Here is a 24485-nt window from a genome sequence, read left to right on the forward strand (position 1 = left end):
CCAATTTCTCTGAGTTTGTAAGAGTCCAGAACGAGGAGTTCCTGTCATGGCTCAGCAGAAACGAATCTGACTAGCATCCATGGACACACAGGTCTTATCCCTGGCCTTGCTCAGTGAGTTAAGGATCCAGCGTTGAGGTGAGTTGTGGTGTTGGTCACAGACATGGCTTGGATCCTGCATTGCTATGGCTGTGGCATAGCTCCAATTCGACCCCTAGCCTGGGAACCTCCATATGCCGCAGATCTGGCCCAAAAAAGCAAAAAAAAAAAAAAAAAGAGTCCAGTACCAAAATTAAACTACTGAATTAATGGCCTAACGGTGTTCCTCTCTTTCTTTCTCTTTTGGCTGCCCTGTGGCATATGGAGTTCCCCAGGCCAGGGATCAGATCCAAGCCACAGTTGCAATCTAGGCCAAAGGTATAGCAATGCTGAATCCTTAGCCTTTGTCCTGGGCCAGGGATTGAACCTGCATCTCAGCACTCAAGAGATGCCACTAACCCCTTTGTGCCACAGCAGGGACTCCTTGGTCCACTGTTTTTGACCTTATAAGAGCAGCAGATTGTGAATTCTCACATACGCAATGGAATGCTTTGGCCTAAAAATGTAAAAATTGAAAAAATATCAGTGTAAAATTACTAAAATAAGTTAAATACTTCTAGCTGTAAATAAAATGGAAAACATCAATGTAGAGCATATTAATCTAATGAAAACAAAAATTCCAACAGATTGTTATAAGAACAGTCTTATATACCCATTAGAGAGGGTCTTGTAAAATTCCTAGTGACCTATATTGATATTCGGGAAGAGATAAGCAGAAACAATAATTGCCATTTTCCACATACAGGATCTACACTTTCAAGTATTAACTGTAGCGGTCTTGACAGGTATAAGACCATGAAATGCCAGTGATAACTTTGTTTTTATTTTACTTATTTATTCATTTATTTAGTTGTCTTTTGTCTTTTTAGGGCCGTGCTCGTGGCATATGGAGGTTCCCAGGCTAGGGATCGAATCAGAGCTACAGCCACCGGCCTAGGCTACAGCCACAGCAACACCAGATCTGAGCCACGTCTGCAACCCACACCACAGCTCACAGCAACACTGGATCCTTAACCCACTGAGCAAGGCCAGGGATCGAACCCACAACCTCATGGTTCCTAGTCGGATTCGTTTCCACTGCATCACGCTGGGAACTCTGATAACTTTGTTTTTAAAAGTCTTAATCAATAAACTTATGTAAATGTTCATCTGCCAGCCATTCCCATGTACCAGCAGCTCTGGGCCCATTTTTCTGACATGTCTTGGGATCCATACTGCACCTTGCCTAGATTTGAGTGTTCCTTCACCTCCCTGATGGCATCCTTAACTCTGACCGGAAGTGACTGACAAGCACTTGCATCCTGAGAAAACCCACCATACCTAAAAGATCAGCCTGACATCAAAACACTGAGAGTACAGAACACAGTATTTCTTTACAACAGACTCAGTGTGAGTATGTACATGTAGGTGAATTCCTTCTTTAATAAACTGCAGTGTTAGATTTGGGGAAGTTCTAGCTCAGCCTCCTCTATTGGGTTCTGACAACCTCTTAACTCCTATTGTTCCTGCCCAGAGTGGTAACAGAAACTAAATGGTGAAAGGGGTGGGTCCTGGGCTTTTTAGACAGTGAAACATCTGACATACTGAAGAAAGAATAGTCAATTCATCTCACAGATGCTCCTCCAGCCATGGTGGCTTAGTCCTGAACTCAGGTCTCAAGGCAAACAAAGGGGAATCAGGACACATAGTGAGGGACACTGACCAAAGAAGCCTGAAGGGCTTATACACACACCTTGGCTCTCTCCCAGCATGAGGGCCACTATAGGGGCCCCAGACAACTCCGCTCAGAGAGCCTAGCTTTGGGGCATCCATGTAAGTTAGCTCATTTTCAAAGAGTTATAAATGGATTTCAAGGATTCATCCTTCTTTTCTTCCCAAGTCCCACCCGTTCCTTCAAAACCCACAGGGACAAATGGGTTGAAAAGCAGGGAAAATGAATGGTTTTGATACCACTTCCCCCATCCAGATATTTCTTGGGTTCATATAAAAAGCCTAAAAAATCATCCTTAAATCCATAGGACCCTCTCGGAATCTGATGTGGGAGAAGAGGGTAACTAGGATATGAGACTCATACTTTGCATTAAAACAACTTAAAAACCACCATAGGACTTCCCACTGTGACTTGGGGGTTAAGAATCTGACTTTAGGAGTTCCCACTGTGGTGCAGTCGTTAACGAATCCGACTAGGAACCATGAGGTTGCGGGTTCAGTCCCTGGCCTTGCTCAGTGGGTTAAGGATCCGGCGTTGACATGAGCTGTGGTGTAGGTTGCAGACGTGGCTGAGATCCCACGTTGCTGTGGCTCTGGCATAGGCTGGCAGCTACAGCTCCAATTAGACCCCTAGCCCGGGAACCTCCACAGGCCACAAGTGCGGCCCTAGAAAAGGCAAAAAGACGAAATAATAATAATAAAAGAATATGACTTCAGCAGCTCTGGTTGCTGTGGAGGCACAGGTTCAATCCCCAGCCCAGTGCAGTGGGTTAAAGTATCTGGTGTAAGGGACAGCTGGGGCTCAGGTTCAATCCCTGGCCCCAGAACTTCCATATGCCATGGGTGTGGCCATAAAAAAAAAATAATAGATAAAAAATAAAACCCACCATATTTAATGAGATATGACTGAACTATAAGTTATTTAAATTTAAAAAGAACAAGCACATGTCTGTTTATGGGTCAAAATTGGAACAGAAAACAAATCAAGGACAACAATGACACTTGTCCCTCAAAACATGTACCACAGTGTGACTAGACTCTGCTCCCAGGGCCTAAGCACCTACATCAGCCACCACCAGGCCTGGCCCATTCTGCCCTCAGCATGGCCATTCACTTATGCCAAGCCAAGGGGTTCCCCAGAAAATTATTCTTAACAAGTAAGCAACAGACTAGGAAGTATCATTCTTCATGGTTACAGAAGGTTTTTAGGGAGCAGCATCAGTGACCATGCCTAGTGAATTCTTAGGTGCACTGGAGTTATACTGATGAAGAGATGTTATTTTCAGGAGAGGTAGCCAGGTCTACTTTAAGTTCTCACAACATTTAACATTACCTCTCTTCACCCTGCAACCTGGATGCTGGCAAAGCAGCAGAGAGACACCACAAGCAAGCCTCTTCCTAAAATCATTCTCAGAAAAAAAATCATGGCTCAGAATTGCTGCCGTCACTCAGAGTCTCAGGACGTCAGAGTTGTAAGACCCAGAGTTTCATTGCCCAGCTTCCCCAAATCGGCAGGGAGGAGACAGGCCCGGGGATTCAGAGTGGCCTGAACAAGGTCACTAGCTCATCTGTGGCAGAGGCAGAGATGAAGGGGACTTGTGACAGTCTGTCCTGTGACACTATCACTGTGCAAGAGGCCACACCGTGCGAGTACGCCTTCCACAGCCTACCAGTGCAGAGCACGGTGCTCTGGTTCTATCTCAAACAAGCAAGGCAAACTAGGCTGACTTCAAAATGTGTCTTCCCAGCCCACCCTGCACCCCCACCTGAACATGCATACCATGTGACTCACCCGTGGAGGAGGCACAGGCAGCATCTTCTTGATTTCGTCATGGCTACTATGGCAGGCAGGGGAGGGGTTCGCCATCGTCCAGTTCCCATTTTGGAAGAGGTCACTGATGGTCTGGGGAGCTGGGGCAGTGATCCACTCCTTCTCCCCCACCAAGCAGGGCTTGTCTCTGCCAAGGGACACCAAAGGTAGGATCACCCAGGAGGCCTGGCCTCTCCTGCTATTTCAGAGGACAGAACCAATCAATATGCATCTATCACCTCACCATCTAGTTATTTGATGCCCCCCTCCATGGGCTTCTAAGCTAAAATCTCATTTTACAGTTAAGGATGATGGAACACATATAGGGACTAAATGCTCATATTGGATTCAGTCAATCTAATTTACCACCCACGTCTTCACTCAACAAATATTCATTGAGCATCTACTATATGCCAAACACTGTTCTGCATATTTTAAAGTCTAGGTGAATAAGAAAAAGTCCCTGCCTTCAAAGAGTTTGCAGTACTATAGAGAAATTTGACATTAAACAAGTGTATCACTTAGCCATAAATAAAGCAAAATAAGGGGACAATGTATGGGGAGAAGAGAGACTACCCTCCCTGAAAGAGTGATAGCTTCTTCCAAGGCATAAATGATTAGAAAACAAGCCAGGGAAAGGTTCAGGGAAAGAACACTATGAGCAAAGGCAATAGAAAGAATAGGTACAAAGTCTCTCAGAAGAAATGAGCTTTCTATGTTTAAGGAACAACAGGAAGGCAATGGGGCTGGGATGTGATGAACTGTGAGAGTGATGGGAGATGAGGACCAGAAGGAGGGAGGAGCCAGAGGACACGGCCTGGGAAGGAGTCTGCATTTTATGATCGATGTGCTAAACAGTGATGGACAATTGCAGGATTCATTTTATGTCTTAAAATGAGTAAAGCAGTTCCCTTGTAGGACAGTGGGTTAAGTACCCAGCATTGTTATTGTAGCAGCCCAAGTCACAGATGAGGTACAGGTTCGATCCCTGGCCTCACTCAGTGGGTTAAGGATCTGGTGTTGCCGTAAGCTGTGGTGTAGGTCACAGACTTGGTTTCGATCTGGCATTGCTGTGGCTGTGGTGTAGGCTGGCAGCTACAGCTCCAATTGGACCCCTGGCCTGGGAACCTCCATATGCCATGGGCGCGGCCTGAAAAAAAAAAAAAAGGCTACAAATAACAAATGCTGGAGAGGATGTGGAGAAAAGGGAGCCTTCCTTTGCTATTGGTGAGAATGTAAATTGGTACAGCCACTATGGAAAACAGTTTGGAGGTTCCTCAGAAAACTAAGTATAGAATTACCATGTGACTCAGCAACCCCACTCCTGGGCATACATCCAGACAAAACTTTCATTCAAAAAAATATACACACCCCTACGTTCATAGCAGTACTATTCACAATAGCCAAGACATGGAAACAACCTAAATGTCCACTGACAATGGATGGAGTGGGAGGCTGGGGTTAGCAGATGTAACCTATTATACACGACGGGGATAAACAAAAAGGTCTCACTGGCAAAGCACAGAGAACTGTATTGTGTTCCTGATAAACCACAATGTACAAGAATATGTTTAAAAAGAATGTATATACATGTATAGCTGAATCACTTGCTGTACAGCAGAAATTAACACAGGATTGTAAATCAACTATACTTCAATTATTTATTTTTTTTCAGAAAATCACCATGCAGAGTTCCCATTGTGGCTCAGCGGAAAAGAACCTGACTAGTATCCATGAGGACACAGGTTCAATCCCCGGCCTCACTTAGTGGGTTAAAGGATCTGGCATTGCCGTGAACTGTGGTGTACGTCACAGATGTGGCTTGGATCTGGCATTGCTGCGGCTGTGGCGTAGGCCAGCAGCTACAACTCCAATTCAACCCCTAACCTGGGAACCTCCATATGCTGCAGTGCAACCCTAATTGGGAATGTCCATATGCTGTGGGTATGGCCCTAAAAAGACCCCCCCACACACACCAAAAAAAATCATGTAATTCTCTACTACATTTTCGTCAGGGCTTCAAATCACTAATATAAAGATGAGCAAAAAAAGTTCCCATTCTGGTGTACTGGGTTAAGAATCCAACTGCAGTGGCTAGGGTTCCTATTGAGGCATGCAGAGCAGATTATAAAGGAGCTGGTGTTGCCATAAGCTGCAGCGTAAGTGATAAATCAGCTTTGATTTGGTGTTGCCATGGCTGTGGCATGGGCCTCAGCTGCAAGTCCAGTTTGACTCCTAGCCCAGGAACTTCCATGTATCCCAGGTGTGGCTATTAAAAAATAAATAAATAATAAAGAGCACATAAGCAAAACTAGTGAAGTTGACTCAGTAACTCAATTTACTAGTTGTGACCAAAGAGAAATGTACAGTTACTCACTGAAACATTATTTATAAAATAAAGAAACACTTAAATATTGGAGTTCCCATTGTGGCTCAGTGGAAACAAATCTGACTAGTATCCATGAGTTCGCAGGTTTGAACCCTGGCTTGGCTCAGTGGGTTAGGATCTGGTGTTGCCATGAGGTGTGCTGTAGGTCACAAATGTGGCTCAGATCTAGTGTTTCTGTCGCTGTGCTGTAGGCCAGCAGCTACAGCTCTGATTGGACCCAACCTGGGAATCTCCATATGCTGTGGGTATGCACAAAGACAAAAACAAATAAACAACAAAACAAACAAACACTTAAATATCAATAGGGAAAAAATAAAGTTATGGTACAGATGTCCCTTGGTATTGGCGGGGGATTGGTTCCAGAACCCCTACAGATACCAAAATCTGCAATGATCAAAACCCATGCGTAGAACATTTTAGCATGTACATATAATCTAGGCACATCCTCCTATAAACTTTATCATCTTTGGATTACTAATAATACACCTACTTCAATGCAAATGATATGTAAATGGTTGTAAATAAAATGTAAAATGTAAATGCCATGTAAATTTGCCTGTGCATGGCAAATTCAAGTTTTTCTTCTTTGGAACTTTATGGAATTTTTTTTTAAATGTTTTTGACTCTCAGATAATTAAAACCTGAGAAAGTAAGTAGGAGATTGTGTTAGTCCCTACTAATGTCTTCCCTCTCTAAGTTATAGTCATGAATTTTACTCTTCACTATCTGGCAGGTGTTTCCCCCTCCCCTCAGAAATTCTCTTCCCCTTTCTGCTGACTAAATGCAATTGATGATGGGGCTCCAAGGATGGCAAAGCCACAGGGCAGAGAAGTCTGGGTCTTTAATTCACCATGTATAGAAGAGCTGCTTGCCAACAAAGATGTTCTTTAGATCTTCAAGGAATAAGAAATAAAATCCTATTGTATTTGAGATGTTTTGGTGTCTATTTGTTACAGTGGTTTAGCCTATCCTATTTAAAGCATTCTTGAGGTTAAAGCACATCCAGGAATACCAGATACAGCTGAAGAGGTCAAAACTCATCATAAACAAGAAAATTAAGCAAATGGCTCCCTACCAAACACTGAGTTATCTAGCCTTCTACCCTCCTCCAAGGAAATTGGCAATAAGGTTTATAACTCACAGATGGGGCCCTGGAAGTTTCCTCACCGTAGTAACTGAATAGGCTAAGAGAAATAATTTACAGGTGGTAACATATGGGTCTATTTCCCCTCAATGAAATACCCTAGGAAGAAAACTCTACAGTGAACCCCACTTTTTGACAAGCCCACCCATGCTTGAAGAGCTTTCCAAGTTCTATCACTCTTAAATGTTGGCTGATAGCCAAAGATCATGAAAACAAGAGTACTTTAGGAAAAACACCAGTATGAAAGCAGAAAAGAAATTACATGATAGAAAACATTAATAAAACTGTAAAGAAACAGAAATAAGAGAGGGAGAACTAAAATATTAATTAAAACACCTGTAATGAATGTTTTCAGAGAGAAATATTGAAACAATATTCAGGAAACAAAGAATATTATTTTTGAAAAGAGAGAAATAAAGAAATATTCTAAAGAAGGGATTTAAAAGAAAAGAGCTCTTGGAAATACTGTGGAAGTAGAAGTTTAAAATTAAACAGATGAGTTAAAAGACAAAACTGTGCTACTTTACCCCCTAGAAAACCTAGGCAAAAAAGAAATTACATGATAATTTGTAAATTACATGATAATTTTTACATGTATTGTAAAACAGTAGAAAGAGAAAATTAGAAGATAAAGTGGAGGCAGAATATCTGAATAATAGATGTTCCAGAGATTGCTAAGAGAAGAAAAAAAAAATCAAAGAAACACAATTTTTTTTTTCATAATTGCAGAGTGTCCAGATTAAGAGGGTATACTAAGTGAGGAACAATAGTTGGAAAAAATACATACTTGAGACACCCAATTGTGAAATTTCAGAACATTAGGAACAAAGAGAAAACCATAAAGATTTCCAAAGAAAGAGAAACAAGTCACAGACGAAGAAGCAGGAAGCAGAACACCATGAATTTCTTACTAGAAGCTATAATACATTGGAGAATTGGCTTTGAAAATAAAATAGAAAGAAAAACTCTTCAATGTAAAATTTCATACCCAACCAACATAGGAATCAAGAGTTTTAGTAGAACAAAACATTTTTAGACATGCAAATCTCAGAAGTTTAATTCCCATGTACCCTCTCCTGAAATTAGGTGTTTAAAAAAAGCTACCAAATCCTGGCAGCAGGAGTTCTAACACAAGGCAAAGGAGATCCCAGAATTACTACCATGTTATCATAGAAAATATTTAGTCCACACTGGAACAAGGGAACAAAGGACTCCCAAAAGATAACTCTAGAGGATGAAACTGATAAACTCATTAATGGGTTTAACCATATCAAAAGAAAATTTATTCTTTTAGTAAAGAATTTGGTAATTAATGACTGATAATGAAAATAGAAACACATGAAAAAGAGAAATTAAAAGAAACAGTCACTTTCCTATTGATTAAGAACACAGGTTTAAGCCATAGGGCAGTAGCTTAAACTAGAAAATGACTTCTCATGTAAAAAAAGAAATCCTGAGACAGTCAGTCCAGGACTCCTAGTGTAGTGTTCTGTGATGTCAGAACCTAGGCTACGTCTTTCTTGTTCTGTCATCTTCAGCATGTGGTTTCAAAGAACTCAAGCCATTACACCCATATTCCAGCAAGGAGAAATAAGAGAGGACAACAACCTCTCCTACACAACATCACTTATAGGAGGTCATAAATGCACTAACCCATATCACTGGCTAGGACTTAGACACAAGGCTGCACCAAGCTGCAGGGGGTCTATCGCTAATTTTTAAAAAGGTGGAGTGGGAGAAGAATGGCTATTGGGAAATGGCTAGCAGTCTCTGCTACCTCCCTCCAGCACTTTCTATTCTCTATACCCTACTTTCTATTCTCTATACCCTACTTTGTTTTTCCTCATTATATTTATTAATTTCTGATATATATTTCCTCCATTTGTTTATCTGTTCCCCCTAATCTGGAAGTTGCAAGAGAACATAAACTTTGACTTCTGTTCACCTCTGTATCCAAGTGTTTGGAAAACTATCTGAAGCATAAATGAACACAATTCATATGGGTTGAATAAGGGAATAGTTAATTCTAGAAATTAAATTAAATAAATTAAAACAAAGATCCGGTCCAAGTCCAGATGCTATGGACGTCCATGACCAAAAAAAACTTGACTCACCTTCTCAGGAATTACTAACTCTAAAAAGCCTCCCTTCCCCTGGATAGATGATTCTAAAGTCTTCACACCAGGCACAACCAAGACAACCACAATGGAAAGCCCTGTAATCATTCCCGTCTTAGTAACATAAGGAATATTACTTCAATTTGTGCATGAACGGGACTATTCTACAATTGGGTTTAGTTACATTATGCTTGTAGCTTTGTGTGTAAAAAGGTAATGCAGTTAGTAATAAAGGCGTAAACATCAATATAATTAAATTAACAATGTTATATTAATATTATTAATGTAAACATTATCAGATTGAGAAAGGAAGTGTATTTGAGGGGAGTGATATGTATCAGACTTAAATCCTCATCTTCCAAACAATCGACAAGATTTATAACTGAAAATATCAAGAAATGCCAGAAAACGCATACAAATTTTAAAAAGAAAAACAAGCACTACAAGAAACAGCTGAAAATGTTGAAAGTATTTACTCCAGGGCCCAATATCAGGAATAAGGAAGACAAGATCAGAGGTCTGCTATTTTGCTTTCAAGGCTATTCATAAACAATTTGACTCTGTGTATTAAATTTTGAATTTTCGAAGCCAGTTGGGGTGGTCCCCATTCCTCTGAGCCCCTGAGAAATATAATCTATATAATTTTTAGAAGCCTAACAAGGTCATAGCTAGCGGTGAAGCTAGGGAAAGAGAATGCACTTAATGCCCCAAAGTGAAGACTGACTGGTCTTTAGCCAAAGGAGAAGCACCCCCGAGCAAATAAACAAAAACACCAGCAAAACACGTCCACAATTTCAAAGCAAAGCATGACACAGGCACCCACCCTGCCTCCCCAGTAGGCGTACACAGTAGTATTCTACACAGGAACTTTTATCAATGGTAGGTAATACCACATGGAGATGAGGTGATGGGCCCAGACTGATGGTACAGGAACGACTCAGCATGCAGCTGATTCTAAAGTCACTTCTGACGCTGGGGCTAAAAATAGGTGGAGAAACAAAAAAGCACCTTAGGGCTGGAGGGGACACCAACCCGTCTGAGGCCCAGCCTTCTGCCGACTCCTGGCGGAAGGACGAGCCCGGCCACGCCCCTCGGCCGGAGGCGGAGCTGAGCCACCGAGCCCCGCCCCAGCCTGATCCGCCAGTCGCCGAGTCGCTGCGCCTGCCAGTCCGGAAGCCATAGGAGGAGGAATTTAAGGATGAATACTGGCCATTGTCCTTCTCAGACCTCCAAGCCGCGTCATGCTTGCTCTCCGAAGCGGCCTGGCTAGGGCCTTGTCCCCGCGGACGCTGGCGCCTCAGGTACTGGCCGCCGGGACGCGCCCAAAACGTCCCAGGGGGAGGGGGAGGGGAAGGGAAGGGCGTCTCGGTGGGTTTGCACCTTCCGGCTGGACCGCTCAGACGTGGGAGCCTTGTGGTGCTGCCCACGTTCTGTAGCAAGACCCAGAACCTGGAAGCGGGGACCATGGAGCCAGCAGCAGGAGGACGGGAGCCGTTGGGAGAAGACCCGCTGCTATTGTTGCCTCCGGTGGCTGGAAGGCCGCGGTGACAGTGGGTGTTTTTAGCCTAGGCGTCCTAGGACACCTGGAGCCCAGCTGCTGCGTGTTTGCGGCTTTGGCCTTTACACCCATCGCACTGGGGCCTCGACAGACTCTGGAACTCTCCATTGGTTTGTGTTTTGACCATCCATCCCACTCTAGTCCCCTATTAGAGGTTCTTTGCAAAATGCTCAGAAGTTTTGTAAATCCTTTAAAAGAGGGAGGCCAGTTCTGTTGCCGGAGACTGGCTGAACTTTTTTTCTCCTTCACCCTTCAGGATGGTCGCGCATCCTGCGAAAGGTGCCCACGTCAGACAGGGTCAGGAAGGTGCTAGCAAATGTGATGCAGCCTTTTTTAAAGTTAGATGAGAAATGTACAAAATAGATTTTTGTGATTCAGCTTTTTTTTCATCATTTGCTTGCCTTTAACTAGATTTAATCCTTAGGCTTTTACAAGTGGAATCAATCAGAAGGCAAGGGTGTAGGGGAATGATTTTCTAATACTTTTCTGGTAAACTCAATTTCTTCTTTGAAGTAGAGTAGGCTTTTATGTTCACAAGGTTATTTATGAGTTACGGAACAATTTTTCCTGTATGCCCCCATTCAATCTCAGCTGCCACAATCAGACAAACAGCAGCAGGACACTTTTTTCTTGCATCTGTAATGGAGTAATTCTTGAACTGTCTGGGCCTATTCTAGTAATCTAACCTAGAGCTTTGTTTGTTTAGGTCTAGGTCTGTACTTCTTAAGGGAAAGGATGAGAAGGGGGTTTACATAGACACTGACTTTCTGTGAAGACTAAAGAACAGCGATAAAGGCCCCTTTGTTGCCAAAGCCCAGCCTCTGTTCACCTAAGCCAAATTGAATCTCTTGGAGTCAGAGTTTAGGGCGAAAGAGAAGAGAATAGCTTCATTGCTTGGCCAGGCAGAGGGGTACAGGCATTTCAGGAGGATGTGGTAAGGAGTTATATATAGCAGTGGTTCAAGGGCAGGATTGCTGGTAAGGATCAGGGTTGCATGTAAGGCCTGTATTCCTTTAATCTGGCCTCAGATGTTCTCCTGATTGAGCTTTTGTAATTCTCAAGGTTATCAAATTGTGACATTCTCTCCCAAATGGAGAATGCTTCCTCAGGTAGTTAAAATCTTCCATTTTTTGGGGAGTTTTAATTCTGCAGAAGAGCTCCAATAGAGTATTGTTACCTGTATCCCTTAAGGGGAAACCAGGCCCCTGGCCCTAGGCTGCACTATTGTTTCTTGATTGCTCTCCCTTGTCTCTGCTGTCTTCAACCTTCCCTGATTAGCAGCTGCCCTCAGGGAGGGTCTTGGGGGAAGAAACTTGTTCCCTACAAACAAGAAAGTGAGAACACTTTGCCAGGAGCTGCACAGGGTCCTGCTTGGTTTTACCTTCACTCTAGATTAGCAATATAGTCTTTATCCTGAATCTCTGCTGGGGCAGGGCAAAGAATTGTTCCTTACAACTTGATTTTAAATTTTGATTTTACTAAATATCGATCAAATGCTCTCTTATAGGTGAATTGGAGGTTATTGCTGCTGAAAATGAACCCTAACTTGAAGATGAGCGAGCATGAAGCACTCATGATTCCACCCCAGCATAGTTCTAGTTTCTGGCTTGCAATAAAAATTGCCTCTCTCCATACACATAACAATTACCTCACTGCTGTTTAACCTCTCCTGGTTACTGTTTCTTACTCTTGTAAAAGATAACAAAATTATGTGCCTTAACCACATTTTTGTTTGCAAATACAGATTCCCTGATAATCAACTAAAAAAGCAGTTACAGTTAACCCACTGGCCCATTTCCTGGTATATTTTATAATATTTCTTAAACCATAATACCAGGCCGTTGTTTATTAAGATTTGATTAAAATGACACAAAAAAGCATGTCCATGAAAAGTAGGAGTACCTCTAGTTGTTTTAGGTGGGAATATCTGCTTTCCTTTTAAGCTTAGATACTTGGGCAACAGGAGCGTAACTCAAAGGGGCTCATTAATGGAATGACTCAAGTAGATAATTGTAAGTTTGACATACACAATAAAATATATAGGCAGTTGTGTGTTAAAACCAAAAACATGTCAGAGAAAGGAGCCTACTGGTTTCATTTGTGTATAGCTTTGACTGTACTGAAACTTGGAATAGATAATTCTGATTGATTAATATGCTTATATTGGTACATGACAACCAAACCTACCATAAAATGGGACTAATAAACACAAATGCCATAACACTGTGTGTGTGTACTTGTGAATATATGTATTTACACAGATACGCATAGTGGATAATTTCTGGCAAGGCATTTCTTTAAGTTCACTAAAACTCTAGAGATTAAACAGAACAAAAATTTACATAGTGAACATATATCTAAACAAAAAGAACTAATAGTTCTTAAGGGATATTTCCATCAACCTGGTATACATGGAGGGATTAAACACCGACACCACATTGCTTCTGTAATTAAACCTAATGATGACCCATTGATGTTTCCTTTAGAGCATTCATACAGTCTACCACCATGTTATTAGATTATGATTCTTTTATCATTAGTTACGTTCCAGTCCTATTTTGTATAAAACCAGTGATCTATTTCATTGAATTTGGAAAATACTTTGACCTGAATAGCGATTTCTGTTTTTAAAAAAGGTTTTTTTTATGGTAAATACATTTCCATTATTCCTGCCAAAACACCTGTATTTTTTACAGCATTCACTTAAATGCATAACTTTAACACATGGAGTGTTGACTAAAAATGGAATATGGGCTAAATAAGGTAAAGCATTTGTAATTTAGTAGAATCCTAATTGTAGTTCTTGGGTAAAGGACTCTCAGTAAGACCCGAGTGCCTTGTTAAGATTAACTTTTATGAGAAGGTGGCTAAGGGACTCCTGGTGGAAACAGTAGCTGTATATTCAGCACACTTAAGAGTACTTATCTTTATTAACATCTTTCTACACAAATTCTAAGGAGAGATGACAACAGAGGTACAAACATGGGTAATGAGTCTAATGAGTGTCCCTTATTTCCAGATTCAGATTTGCTTATAATATTATAAACCCTAAGGTCCCAACATATTTAAATTTTCCTTCTCTTTCTTCAGGTATGTTCATCTTTTGCTACAGGCCCCAGACAATATGATAGAACATTCTATGAGTTTTGTACTTATTGCCTTAAACCTTCAAAGATGAATGAGTTTCTGGAAGAGTTAAAGAAAAACATACATCTTCGGACAGCTCACTCTGAGTTGATTGGATCCTGGACTGTAGAATTTGGAGGCAGAATAAATAAAGTGTTTCACATTTGGAAGTATGGTATGATTTTTCCAGCTGAAGTATTCAGTATAGATTTTCATTCTGTTAAATGTTGCATGACCTGGAATCTGTATCATTGTAAATACACACAGGTTAAATTAAACTTTTAAAAAGAGGAACAACAACAAGAAGAAAAATGAATTCAGTGATTCCTCCACCTGCTGGTACCTCTAATTCCCCTTTGCCCAAATCCCTATGTATCATTACTAGGGAAATGTTACATCTCATATTTCAAGTCATGAAATTGTGAACTAGCCTTTAATGCTCAGGAAAAAAATATAGAATGGTTTGTTTCATAGATGATTTATGAAAAATTAAAAGCAGTGATTGCAAGAGCCCAAGTGGGTTAAGATCATAAAAGGAAGGGAGAATTATTTTTTCTTGTTGAATCTGTGGCTGCATATCAGGATTTCGGTAGAAACAATTCAAACAGGGAGGGGCTTTAAGGTAGTTGAGGTTGATGGGGATAAGTGTTAACTTATCATCCACCCAACTCTGAGGCTGAATAATCTGTTAAATTTAGGGAACAACTTTTGTTTCATTTGTGGACCCCGAGGTTTCGAGGAATTCACTGTCAGTATGCTGCGCTAGGGAAGTAGGGCAAAACAATCAGAGTTCCCCCCATACAGAGGTTGACTTTCAGCTGGTTTAGTAGATAACAAACAGGTTATGGGAATCCCCAGAATGTTACTCCAGCCTCTTGTCTTTCTGAAGTCTGTATAGGACTTGATGATGTCCAAAGAACTTTTGATAGTTTCATTTGGTCTCTGGTTGTCAAGTGTCCAAACTTGATAGTCATCATGTACTTTAATGTGAAAAGAGCTCATTCTGTATTTAGCATGGTCATAGTTTTGAGGGTTTCCCTCTTGTAACAGAACAAACCCCATGAAAACACAATGTGTGCTGTAATGTATAACAAGTAGAATTATGTCTAATAAAAATAACTACTAGTAAGACTGTGATATAACTTACTTAAGCTCTATGACAGATGTTATTCTTTATCCCCAAGATGAACCATAGAAAACTCTTTACCGTTAGTCTTATGAGGCTCTAATAGTAAATATATTATTGCAAAGCCTATAAGTTAGGAAATGTATATACCTGGTTGAGTAACAGGAAAAATAGTACTGAGTAAGAAGAATGGCTGACAATAAGTAAGAGAATCAGCACTATTTCTTTGGAAGCTAGTTCTTCACAGAAGAGGCTGAAAAAGCAAATTAATTTCACTTATGTTTAAATCAGTTGTACCTTAACCTGACTATCCTCCACCAGTATTACCAAATAAAAATAATCTTTCTCTAGACTGATATTATAATTTTAAGGCCTAAACTAATAAGGATAAATAATATATATTAAATATTTACTCGATAACCAAATTTTGCTCTGAGAGCCTTTCATGTACTAATTCATTTAATCCTCACAACAGCTCTGGATGTTGCACTGTATCATTAGCCCAGCTTTACAGAGTAAGAGACAAGCACAGAAAGATTCAGTAATTGACCTAATCTCAAACTACCTACTAAGTACTGGAGTCTTAACACCCATTATTAAATGACATTACATTAGTTGTTTACATTGCTACCCTGCATTTAGACCACAAGCAACTTAGAGGTAGGTGTCACATGTACTTATGTTGGTATCTCTAGTGATGTAACACAGTGTCCTTATGTATACTCATGAACACTTGCTGAATTGAATGAAACCCATAAAAAGTACAGATGCTTCAAATTGAACATCTCTTTTCTTACTCCTTCTCATAGACAATTTTGCTCATAGATCTGAGGTTCGGGGGGAAGCTGTGGCCAAAGATAAGGAATGGCAAGAAAAATTTCTCATCCCAAATCTGGCTCATATTTATAAACAAGAGGTTGAAATTACTTATCTGGTGCCATGGTGCAAATTAGAAAAACCTCCTAAAGAAGGTAAGTCCTTCCCTCTTTTTTTCTTTTTTTTTTTTTCTTTTTCTTTGCCTTTTAGGCACATATCCGAGACATGTGGAAGTTCCTAGATTAGGAGTCTAATCAGGGCTACAGCAGCTGGCCTACACCACAGCAACAACAACAAGGGATCCAAGCCACAGCTGTGACCTGTACCACAGCTCACAGCGATGCCAGATCCTTAACCCACTGAGTGAGGATAGGGGTTGAACCTACAACCTCATGGTTCCTAGTCAGATTCGTTTCTGCTGAGCCACAATGGGAACTCCCAAGTCCTTCCCCCTTAATCACTTTCAATTTTGATGGAGAAAATACTAAAGACTTTAAGCTATAAAAACTAATGTTCCATAATGGGGGAAAAAAGGGATATATTATGATTACAATGATAAAAATACATCTGAGCTCTTTGCTCAGTTCAAATTTATTATTTAAACAATGAGCATTAAATAATGAAATGTTTTTTGCAATTTCGGAAAACTTAAAATTTAGGTGTAAGTATACAAAATGGACATGGGAAGTAAAGGTTGGGAAGTTGGGGATTTGGAACATGGAAAACACATACAGGTAGGTGAATGATAATGTGTATTATTTTGTCATAGTTAAGTGTTTTACACAAATTACAGTTAATCTTAAAATCCTTAGTTCTGTCTTTGCTCATAAGACTTTCTGGAGGGAATGAATTAATTTAAACTGTTCAGCTGTGTTACGGTAGTTTAACTTTGTTATTTTTTATTTCTCAGTTTGAAAGTAATTATTAAAGATTTATCTTCTTGGGAGTTCTGATTGTTGACTCAGTGGGTTAAGAACTTAACATGGTGTCAGTGAGGATTGCGGGTTTGATCCTTGGCCTCCATCAGTGACTTGGGGATCTGTCCTTGCTGCAGGCTCCCACATAGGTTGCAAATGCGGCTCAGATCTGGCATTGCTGTGGCTGTGGCGTATGTAGGCCAGCAGCTGCAGCTCTGATTGGACCCCTAGCCTGGGAACTTCTGGCTGGAAAAAAGAAAAAAAAATGTGTTTTCTGGTTGATTTCACTTTCTTACTGACTTAGGAAATATTTACCTCACCCTTATTTTAAACAAGAGTCAGATTTTCAAAAAGCATAAACTAATTTCTTTTATTTGATTTCCCCCACAATCCCAACTTTGTACTGTATCTTAAATTACAAGAGATTCAAAAAGTCTTACTTGGATCCTTATCCACCTAGACTGTCCCCTCAGCCTTCACACTGTCTAAATGAACTTAAAGGCTTCTAGAACAGTGTCAAGTCTAGGTTCTCTGCCTCTGTGTTATTCATGATTTTTTAGTATTTGTACTTTTTTCATTTTATTTCTTTAATCTACTTGTCCTCTAGTTTCTTTCTCTCTGCCTGCCCCACACTTCTGACCAGCAGGTAAACTGCTTTTCAGTTGTTTGCCTGGATATTTAGAAACAACATGACTATCTCTCTCATTTTTTTTTTCCCTCTCAAAAACTAAGACATCACTTTGTATCCATTGTTTGTTGGGTATTCCTATTAGAAATGGAGTCTTATAGGGTGAAATTATACAAACAAAAAAGTGTTTCCTCTCACAATTGGAAAGAGGAAGGAAATACAGAGATCAGAACATAATTTTCTTAATCATTTCTTATCTAAAAGTGTAGGTGCAGGCAGCTCAAAAGTCCTAATTCTATCATATTCTCAATATTTTAAATGACTAATTTTATGGACTAAAATTCTTTTGGATAATAGTTGAATATAGCTTCCTTTTTCTTTGTTCTATATGATAAGCTTAACAACTCACGCTTACGGAGAAGGACTTTATAAACATAAAAGCAGAGAAAAATAATGCAAAGAAATCCTAAAAATGTATACATAGACATTTCTATACATTTGATCCTCCAAATCTATATATGTAGATTAACCTTAAACTGGAAACAGACTAACCTGATTAAAAATTTCTTAACTATCTCATAAAATAATTGTTTTTTTTCCCTACTCTAGGAGTCTATGAGTTGGTTATTTTTCAGATGAAACCAGGAGGGCCAGCCCTGTGGGGTGATGCATTTAAAAGGGCAGTTAATGCCCATGTAGATCTAGGCTACTCAAAACTAGTTGGAGTTTTCCACACCGAATATGGAGCACTCAACAGAGGTATGATTATGCATTTCTCCTATGAAGTTGAAAGCATCTTCCTATCTTGGTGATCTACTAATTCCTCCAGTCATTTTGACTCTGTTTTCCATTATGGCATTTATTTTAATTTTTTGTGCCAAATGTTGATTTTTTGTTATTTTAAGGGTTGAAAAAATCCATTTTACATCTTATTTATTTAGAAAGTTAACATCTTATGAAGTCTTTTCCAAATGCTAAGCTGCTGTTTTTCCATGATACATCAAACTGATGTTAAAAAGCTGCAAATAGCCTGAAGAAAATATCTATTTTTAAATTTTTTTTCCCTTTCTATATACTTTTACTGATTTTTAAAGATAGCATTACTTGGGGTTTAGAGACTGTCTCTGAATGAAACAAGAAAATATATTTTTGCAAATACTAAATTATAGGACATGCCCAAAGAGGGGAGCATTTTCTACTGAGATTAACAACTCTAAATGTTAATACTATTAACATTTTGGTCTTTATTTTCCTATGTCGTTTGTGTGTGTGTGTGTGAATAACATGAGAAAAAGGAGACCAAAACGTCATATATATTTATATATATATTATTTATATTATTTCTAATATATATTAGAAATAATGCTTACACATGATAATGACTTTCTAACACTTCAAATATATATAGCAGATAGATAAATTTATATACCTTTATTTAATAAAAATCTATTTGGGACATTTAACTTTTAAAGTTGAAAGTTATTATAGTGAGAATTTCAGACTTTTTTGTGTGGCAGATTCCAAAAAACTGCATGTGAAGTTAATCAGGAAGGATAAATGACTGGGAGTAGCTAATAAAATATTGAAAGACTCATTACATCCATTTGGCTCCTCAAACTTCCTTATTTGAATGTCCAGTGGCCATCTCAAACCCAACATATTCAGAGCTGAGCATCTGATCTTCACCCAGAAATTTAAAATTTCAAGTTGGAAATATGTATTACATTATAATTATTTTTAAATTTTAAAGAATTTAAGTACAAGAACATTTATTTCAGTATTTTATAGAATACTGTGAAATTTTAAATAGTATAACAATAAGAGATTGGGACACTTGTGGTGGAACATGATGGAGGATAATGTGAGAAAAAGAATATGTGTGTGTGTGTGTGTAACTGGGTCCCTTTGCTGTGCAGCAGAAATTGACAGAACATTATAGTAAATCAACTATAATAAAAAAAACTTTTAAAAAACATTGGGATAAAAAGTTATGTGTAAGGAGGAATTCACCAAGCCATTAAAATTACTATCAATGCCATAGAAAATGCTCATTGTTGGATTTTTAAAATCTATTACTATAAAATACAGTAAGACCCTAATTTTATTTTACTCCTCTTTTAAAAGAAATACACTAAATATTAATAGAGGTTTTCTCCAGGGGGTTAAGATTATGCTACTTTTATTTTCTTCTTTTTAATCAGCTAGTTTTCAGTAGTGAACATGTTTTTTTATAATCTTTTTTAAAATAAAAGGCTTCTGTTTCTTCATCTATAACATCAGTTTGACTAGTTAATTTATAAATTTCTTTCCAAAATCTCTGACCCCTCTGAAATCTTAATACTAACACATTCATGTTACCTTTTTGATATTCACTATTTTGGTTTAAAGAATAGGATTTCCAGTTGCTGATTAGTGTTTCTCTATTCCTTGTTTGTAGTAATGGGCACAGGCTTTACAATCTGTGGTTTCTTCCTGCAGTTCACGTTCTTTGGTGGCACGAGAGTGCAGACAGTCGTGCAGCCGGGAGACATCAGTCTCACGAGGATCCCAGGGTCGTGGCAGCTGGTGAGCAACTTCTCTAGATACGAATTATTCTTAGAACAAATATGATTTCATCAATAACCTTACATGCCGCCTTATGATTTTTTTTTCCAGTTCGGGAAAGTGTCAATTACCTAGTGTCTCAGCAAAATATGTTTCTGATTCCTACATCATATTCGCCATTGAAATAATTTTCCACTGAAACACGAAGCATTTCATGAACAAGCAAAGTGTGTCTGCTAATGGTGCTTAAATTTTCCCAAGAAAGTCTTAGTTTTATTTGGAGAAAGTAGTAAGTTAATTTGCTACATCTCTGCATTTTTAACGCTACCTCTGCCTTCTGTCACTACCACCTCAGGATAGTTCTCTTCATTTTCCTTACAGCATTTTGGTGTCTATTATATATTAGAAATATATATATTTATATATACTTACAGGGATATATAAGTATATTGCCACTACTTCATGATCTTGATTTTTCATTTTTTTCAGAATATCTTGTTCTCTATTTTAACAACCCTTTGCTTGAAAGTATTTTCTTATATTCATATGATGATTTACATTTCTGTGCCAGACAATATTTTTAAATTATTTATATACAATGTCTATCTTTTGATCATGTCTGTTTTAGGTGAGATTTAAAAAAAAAAAAAATTTGCCCAGTAAAATTTACTTCACAACATTAAATGGGATTCATCAGAATATTAGATCAAATGTATTTCTTTGCCTTGAGAAGGTACAGTATCACTTGTATCATCTGAATTAATTATATTTTCACATTAATTATTAGTCACTCATTTGGAAATAAAGTAACTAGGTCTGTGTTTTTTAAAAAACTTCAGAAGACTTGTATTTGCTGAAATATGTGCATTTATACTTAGTTCTATTAATTTTTGTTCATTTTGGATAACTGTTTAATGAAGATCCTTGGGACATTTATTTGTTTTAAAGACATCTTTATATTTATGGAAATGCTTGCCCTAATAAAAGCCTACATATGCATTCTGGGATTTTATTTGTGTTTTGTATTTATAGCCTCATCTCTGGAGCTTTTACTATGTTACTACAGGATGGTGACAGTAATAACTTACCACCTTTACTGTAAATGTTAAGTTACATCAAGAAAACAACATGATAATAATCCCAGGAGAGTTACTTTAGTATTGCTACAGGTATGCTAGGATTTTCCTTGAAATACCATTCATTTCTATTTTAGTTGAGGGCCTCTGCCTTATAAAACTAGGTTTGACACTTCCAAGCTCCTTTATTTCTATTTATTTATTTTTAATGGCTACACCCATGGCATATGGAAGTACCTGGGCCAGAGATGGAGTCCAAGCCACAGCTGCCACAACACCAGATCCTTTAACCCACTGCTCTGGGTCGGGGATCGAACCCATGCCTCCACAGTGACTTAAGGGACTGCAGTTGGATTCTTAACCCACTGCACCAGAGCAGGAACTTCTAAGCTCTTTTAATAGTTTACATTTACAGCTCTCTCATTTTAGGTTTCTAAAACATTTATTGTAAAATAGCAAACTATGAATTAGCTGTCCAAGGGAAATTTGGAAAACAAAGTTTGGTGTGTTACTCCTGATAGAAGAAATGTCTAAAGGATTAAAAAAAAATTCAGAAGGGAAATGGTGAGGTAGTGCCCAGGTACAGCCTATACTATTAACAGGCAAGAAATAAGTCCAAATGAAATTTTGTCATCCAAATCTTATGTGTTGTTTTTTTTTGTTTTTTTTGTTTGTTTGTTTGTTTGTTTGTTTTTTGCCTTTTAGGGCCGCACCTGCAACATGTGGAGGTTCCCAGGGTAGGGGTTGAATCAGAGCTACAGTTGTGGGTCTACACCACAGCCACAGCAACACTGGATCCTTAACCCACTGAGCAAGGCCAGGGATCGAACCCACAACCTCATGGTTCCTAGTCAGATTCATTTCTGTTGCACCACGATGGGAACTCCCTTTATCATGTTTTCTGTTTCTCTTCAAAGTAAAACCCTCTGTAGAGTTGTATATACTCACCATCTTCCCTTCCTTACTTCTTATTCTCCTGAACCAAATCCAGTTAGGTCTTCCATCTCTTGTCAATCTGCTGAAATAATTCTCTGAAGGTCACCAAAGTCCTTGTTCTTACCAAATTCAATGGCCTTTCACTGCCTTCACCTTGTTCATCTTCTCATTCGTATTGGACACAATTGACCACTTATGCCTTCTTGAAAGCTTCAATACATGGCAAAATACTCCTAGATGTTCCTACTCCTCACTAGTCAGTCCCTCTGTTTCCTTTGCTGCCTTCTCTTCTAAGTGTAGGTAGTGTCTCAGGCCTCAAGCATATTCTCTATCTTCCTTCTCTCTAGGTAAACTCACTCAGTCCCAAGGTTTAAACACCATATGTGTGTTGATGACTTAGATATTTTTATCTTCTTCCTCATCCTTGCCTCTGGGTTCCAGACTGAAATACCAACTGCCTTTTTTTAAAACACAACCATCTACTTAGTTTGGGTCACAAACTAGAAGTCCATTGATACCTCTCTTTCTCTCATCTCCTTCATGCAGTCTGTCAGCAGGACCTGTTGGCTCTCTAAGATAGATCCTGAATGTTACTGTTCCTTCTTAGATCTGTTGCCACCATTCTTGCTAAATCCATCATCATCTCCTACTTAGCCCCTCTTACTATCCTTTTTCCCCATAGAGCCAGCAAAGTTCGTTCTGAAACAAAGATTAGATCAAACCTCTAGGACTCTCCAGTGGCTCCTCATTGCACTAACAGTAAAACCCAATTACCTTTACCTGGCCTATGAGGCCCCATGGTTTCTGGTTCTTACCATCTCCGATTCCATTCCCTACAACTCCAGAGACACTGGAATTCCTTCCTGCTCCCCAGCTTGCCAGACTTTTTCCCACTTAGGGCTTTTGCACTGGGGTGTTTGTTTCTTCCTACCCACCTTTAATGTTGGCTCCTGTTATCTTACTCAGATCTGAGCTTAAATGTCACTCTGCAGAGACCTGACTCCCCTCCATGGTTATCCTTACTGTACTGTATTTTCTTCTTAGCACTTAGTGTTGTCTGAATTCATTATATTTGTTTGCCCACACATCCATTGCGAATATCAATATAACTTCTTCATTGAAACTGAAGTTCATTTGAGCAGGAATTCTGTCATCTTCAACACTGTATCCCCAGAACCTAGAAGGGTATCTGGCACACAACAGAATTCAGTAAGCATTTATTAACATTACTATATAATGATGCAGAACTAATTTTACAAGGACAATTTTAACTGATACCCGACTTCATCAAAAGAACCCTCTGCCAGTTACTAGCTGTGTCACTTTGGACAAGTTCCTTATTCTTTGAGCTACAGTTTACTCATATGTCAAATGTTACTACTTACCTTGTAGGGCAGGTATTGAGGATTCAGTGATGTGCTTGACACCCAATAAAACACTTTAAAAAAGTAGTTAATTTTCTCATTCTTTTTCATATTTAATGTATGCATTAGCATTCCAAAGGTCCCAGAGTTTTTTCGAACCTGTAAATGTTCATAGGGGCTTCCCCCCAACCCCAAATAGAATGATGTTTTGGTCAAGACTCATGAGTAACATCTTAATTAACTTGCCTTTTTACTTTTCCATATTTCCTTTTCTCCCTCATTTGCTATTTTTCATAAACACAATTTTCTGTCATTTCACTGAAGTGGCTGTAATGTGAAGTTGAAGAGAGACAGCTGTGATGCAGGTGCTGAGCGGTCAACCAGGCCCACTCAGAAAGCCAAGATCCTTCCACCCAAGATGTTCAGATCTGCACCTTATCAGAGGATTGCTTGCTACATGTCATGGCCATCCAGAAGAGGTCAGAAATAGAGCCACAACTCCACTGTGCTGCCTCAGAGGGCCTGTTTGACAGGGTTCCTCAAGCACCAAGATTAGCAGTCAGTCTCAGAAATAGTGTCTGCTTATGAAGTGTGAACAGTACTTCCACATCTCATCGTAGCATTACTTAATCTTGGCTGTGGACGGCACAGCACTTTTCACAGAAGGGAAGGCACCTCTACCATAAGGATCGTATCTCCGCCCATGTCTTCCTATTTTCTGCATACTCACCCAATACCACCACACCCAGGACCTTGCCGGTACACCTGCCACACTCCCTGTGTCTTGTGTTTTGGGCTGAATAAATAAAAGAGCACCGAAGGCTGCCTTTGTAGCTTCCTCAGTGCCAAATGAGGTAAGGAGGTTTTATTAAATGACTTAACTGCAGATTATTTGCAGAGATCTCTGCAGCTACATCATCATTAAGCAAAATAAATGTATCAAAAACCTCTTAAACTTAATATAAGTTACTACTGTAACTGGACCACCTAAGTGCAAAACACCCTTTATTTTTAAGTAGTCCCCTGGATTCTCTTTTCTAATTAACAGGACATTTTGTTTTTTCTTAATTTCTACTTTTGATCCAAATAGCTTCCCTTCTACAAGGAGACATTTCTTGCTTTTGCA

At 39.2% G+C, this 24485-nt stretch overlaps 1 protein-coding gene and 1 long non-coding RNA gene across 2 annotated transcripts in view; one reads left to right on the forward strand and one right to left on the reverse strand.

Moving 5' to 3' along the window:
• LOC125120204 (uncharacterized) overlaps positions 1–10338 on the reverse strand; it is a 38826-nt gene extending 28488 nt beyond the window's left edge. The window contains exons 1-2 of the long non-coding RNA XR_007133274.1: positions 10277–10338; positions 3601–3766 (exon numbers count right to left, since the gene is read on the reverse strand). This is a non-coding gene — a long non-coding RNA (uncharacterized LOC125120204). The remainder of the gene's footprint in view (positions 1–3600; positions 3767–10276) is intronic.
• A 38-nt stretch (positions 10339–10376) lies between these two features.
• On the forward strand, positions 10377–20990 carry LOC125120202 (protein NipSnap homolog 3A-like). Its single transcript, XM_047768075.1, has 6 exons — positions 10377–10569; positions 13917–14127; positions 15888–16049; positions 18049–18198; positions 19918–20004; positions 20095–20990. Exons 1-6 carry the CDS (start codon positions 10510–10512, stop codon positions 20169–20171), a joined length of 747 nt encoding a protein of 248 aa, XP_047624031.1. The 5' UTR covers positions 10377–10509; the 3' UTR covers positions 20172–20990.
• The last annotated feature ends 3495 nt before the right edge of the window (positions 20991–24485 follow it).

This window comes from Phacochoerus africanus, chromosome 2 (genome assembly GCF_016906955.1).
Source record: "Phacochoerus africanus isolate WHEZ1 chromosome 2, ROS_Pafr_v1, whole genome shotgun sequence".
Taxonomy (NCBI): domain Eukaryota; kingdom Metazoa; phylum Chordata; class Mammalia; order Artiodactyla; family Suidae; genus Phacochoerus; species Phacochoerus africanus.

Bases quoted from the DNA above. Each gene is read 5' to 3' on its own strand.
- LOC125120202 (XM_047768075.1), top strand. From the start codon at position 10,510: ATGCTTGCTCTCCGAAGCGGCCTGGCTAGGGCCTTGTCCCCGCGGACG. The intron at 10,570-13,916 runs GTACTGGCCGCC...CTCTTTCTTCAG, and splicing joins CGCGGACGCTGGCGCCTCAG to GTATGTTCATCTTTTGCTAC. The intron at 18,199-19,917 runs GTATGATTATGC...TTCTTCCTGCAG, and splicing joins ATATGGAGCACTCAACAGAG to TTCACGTTCTTTGGTGGCAC.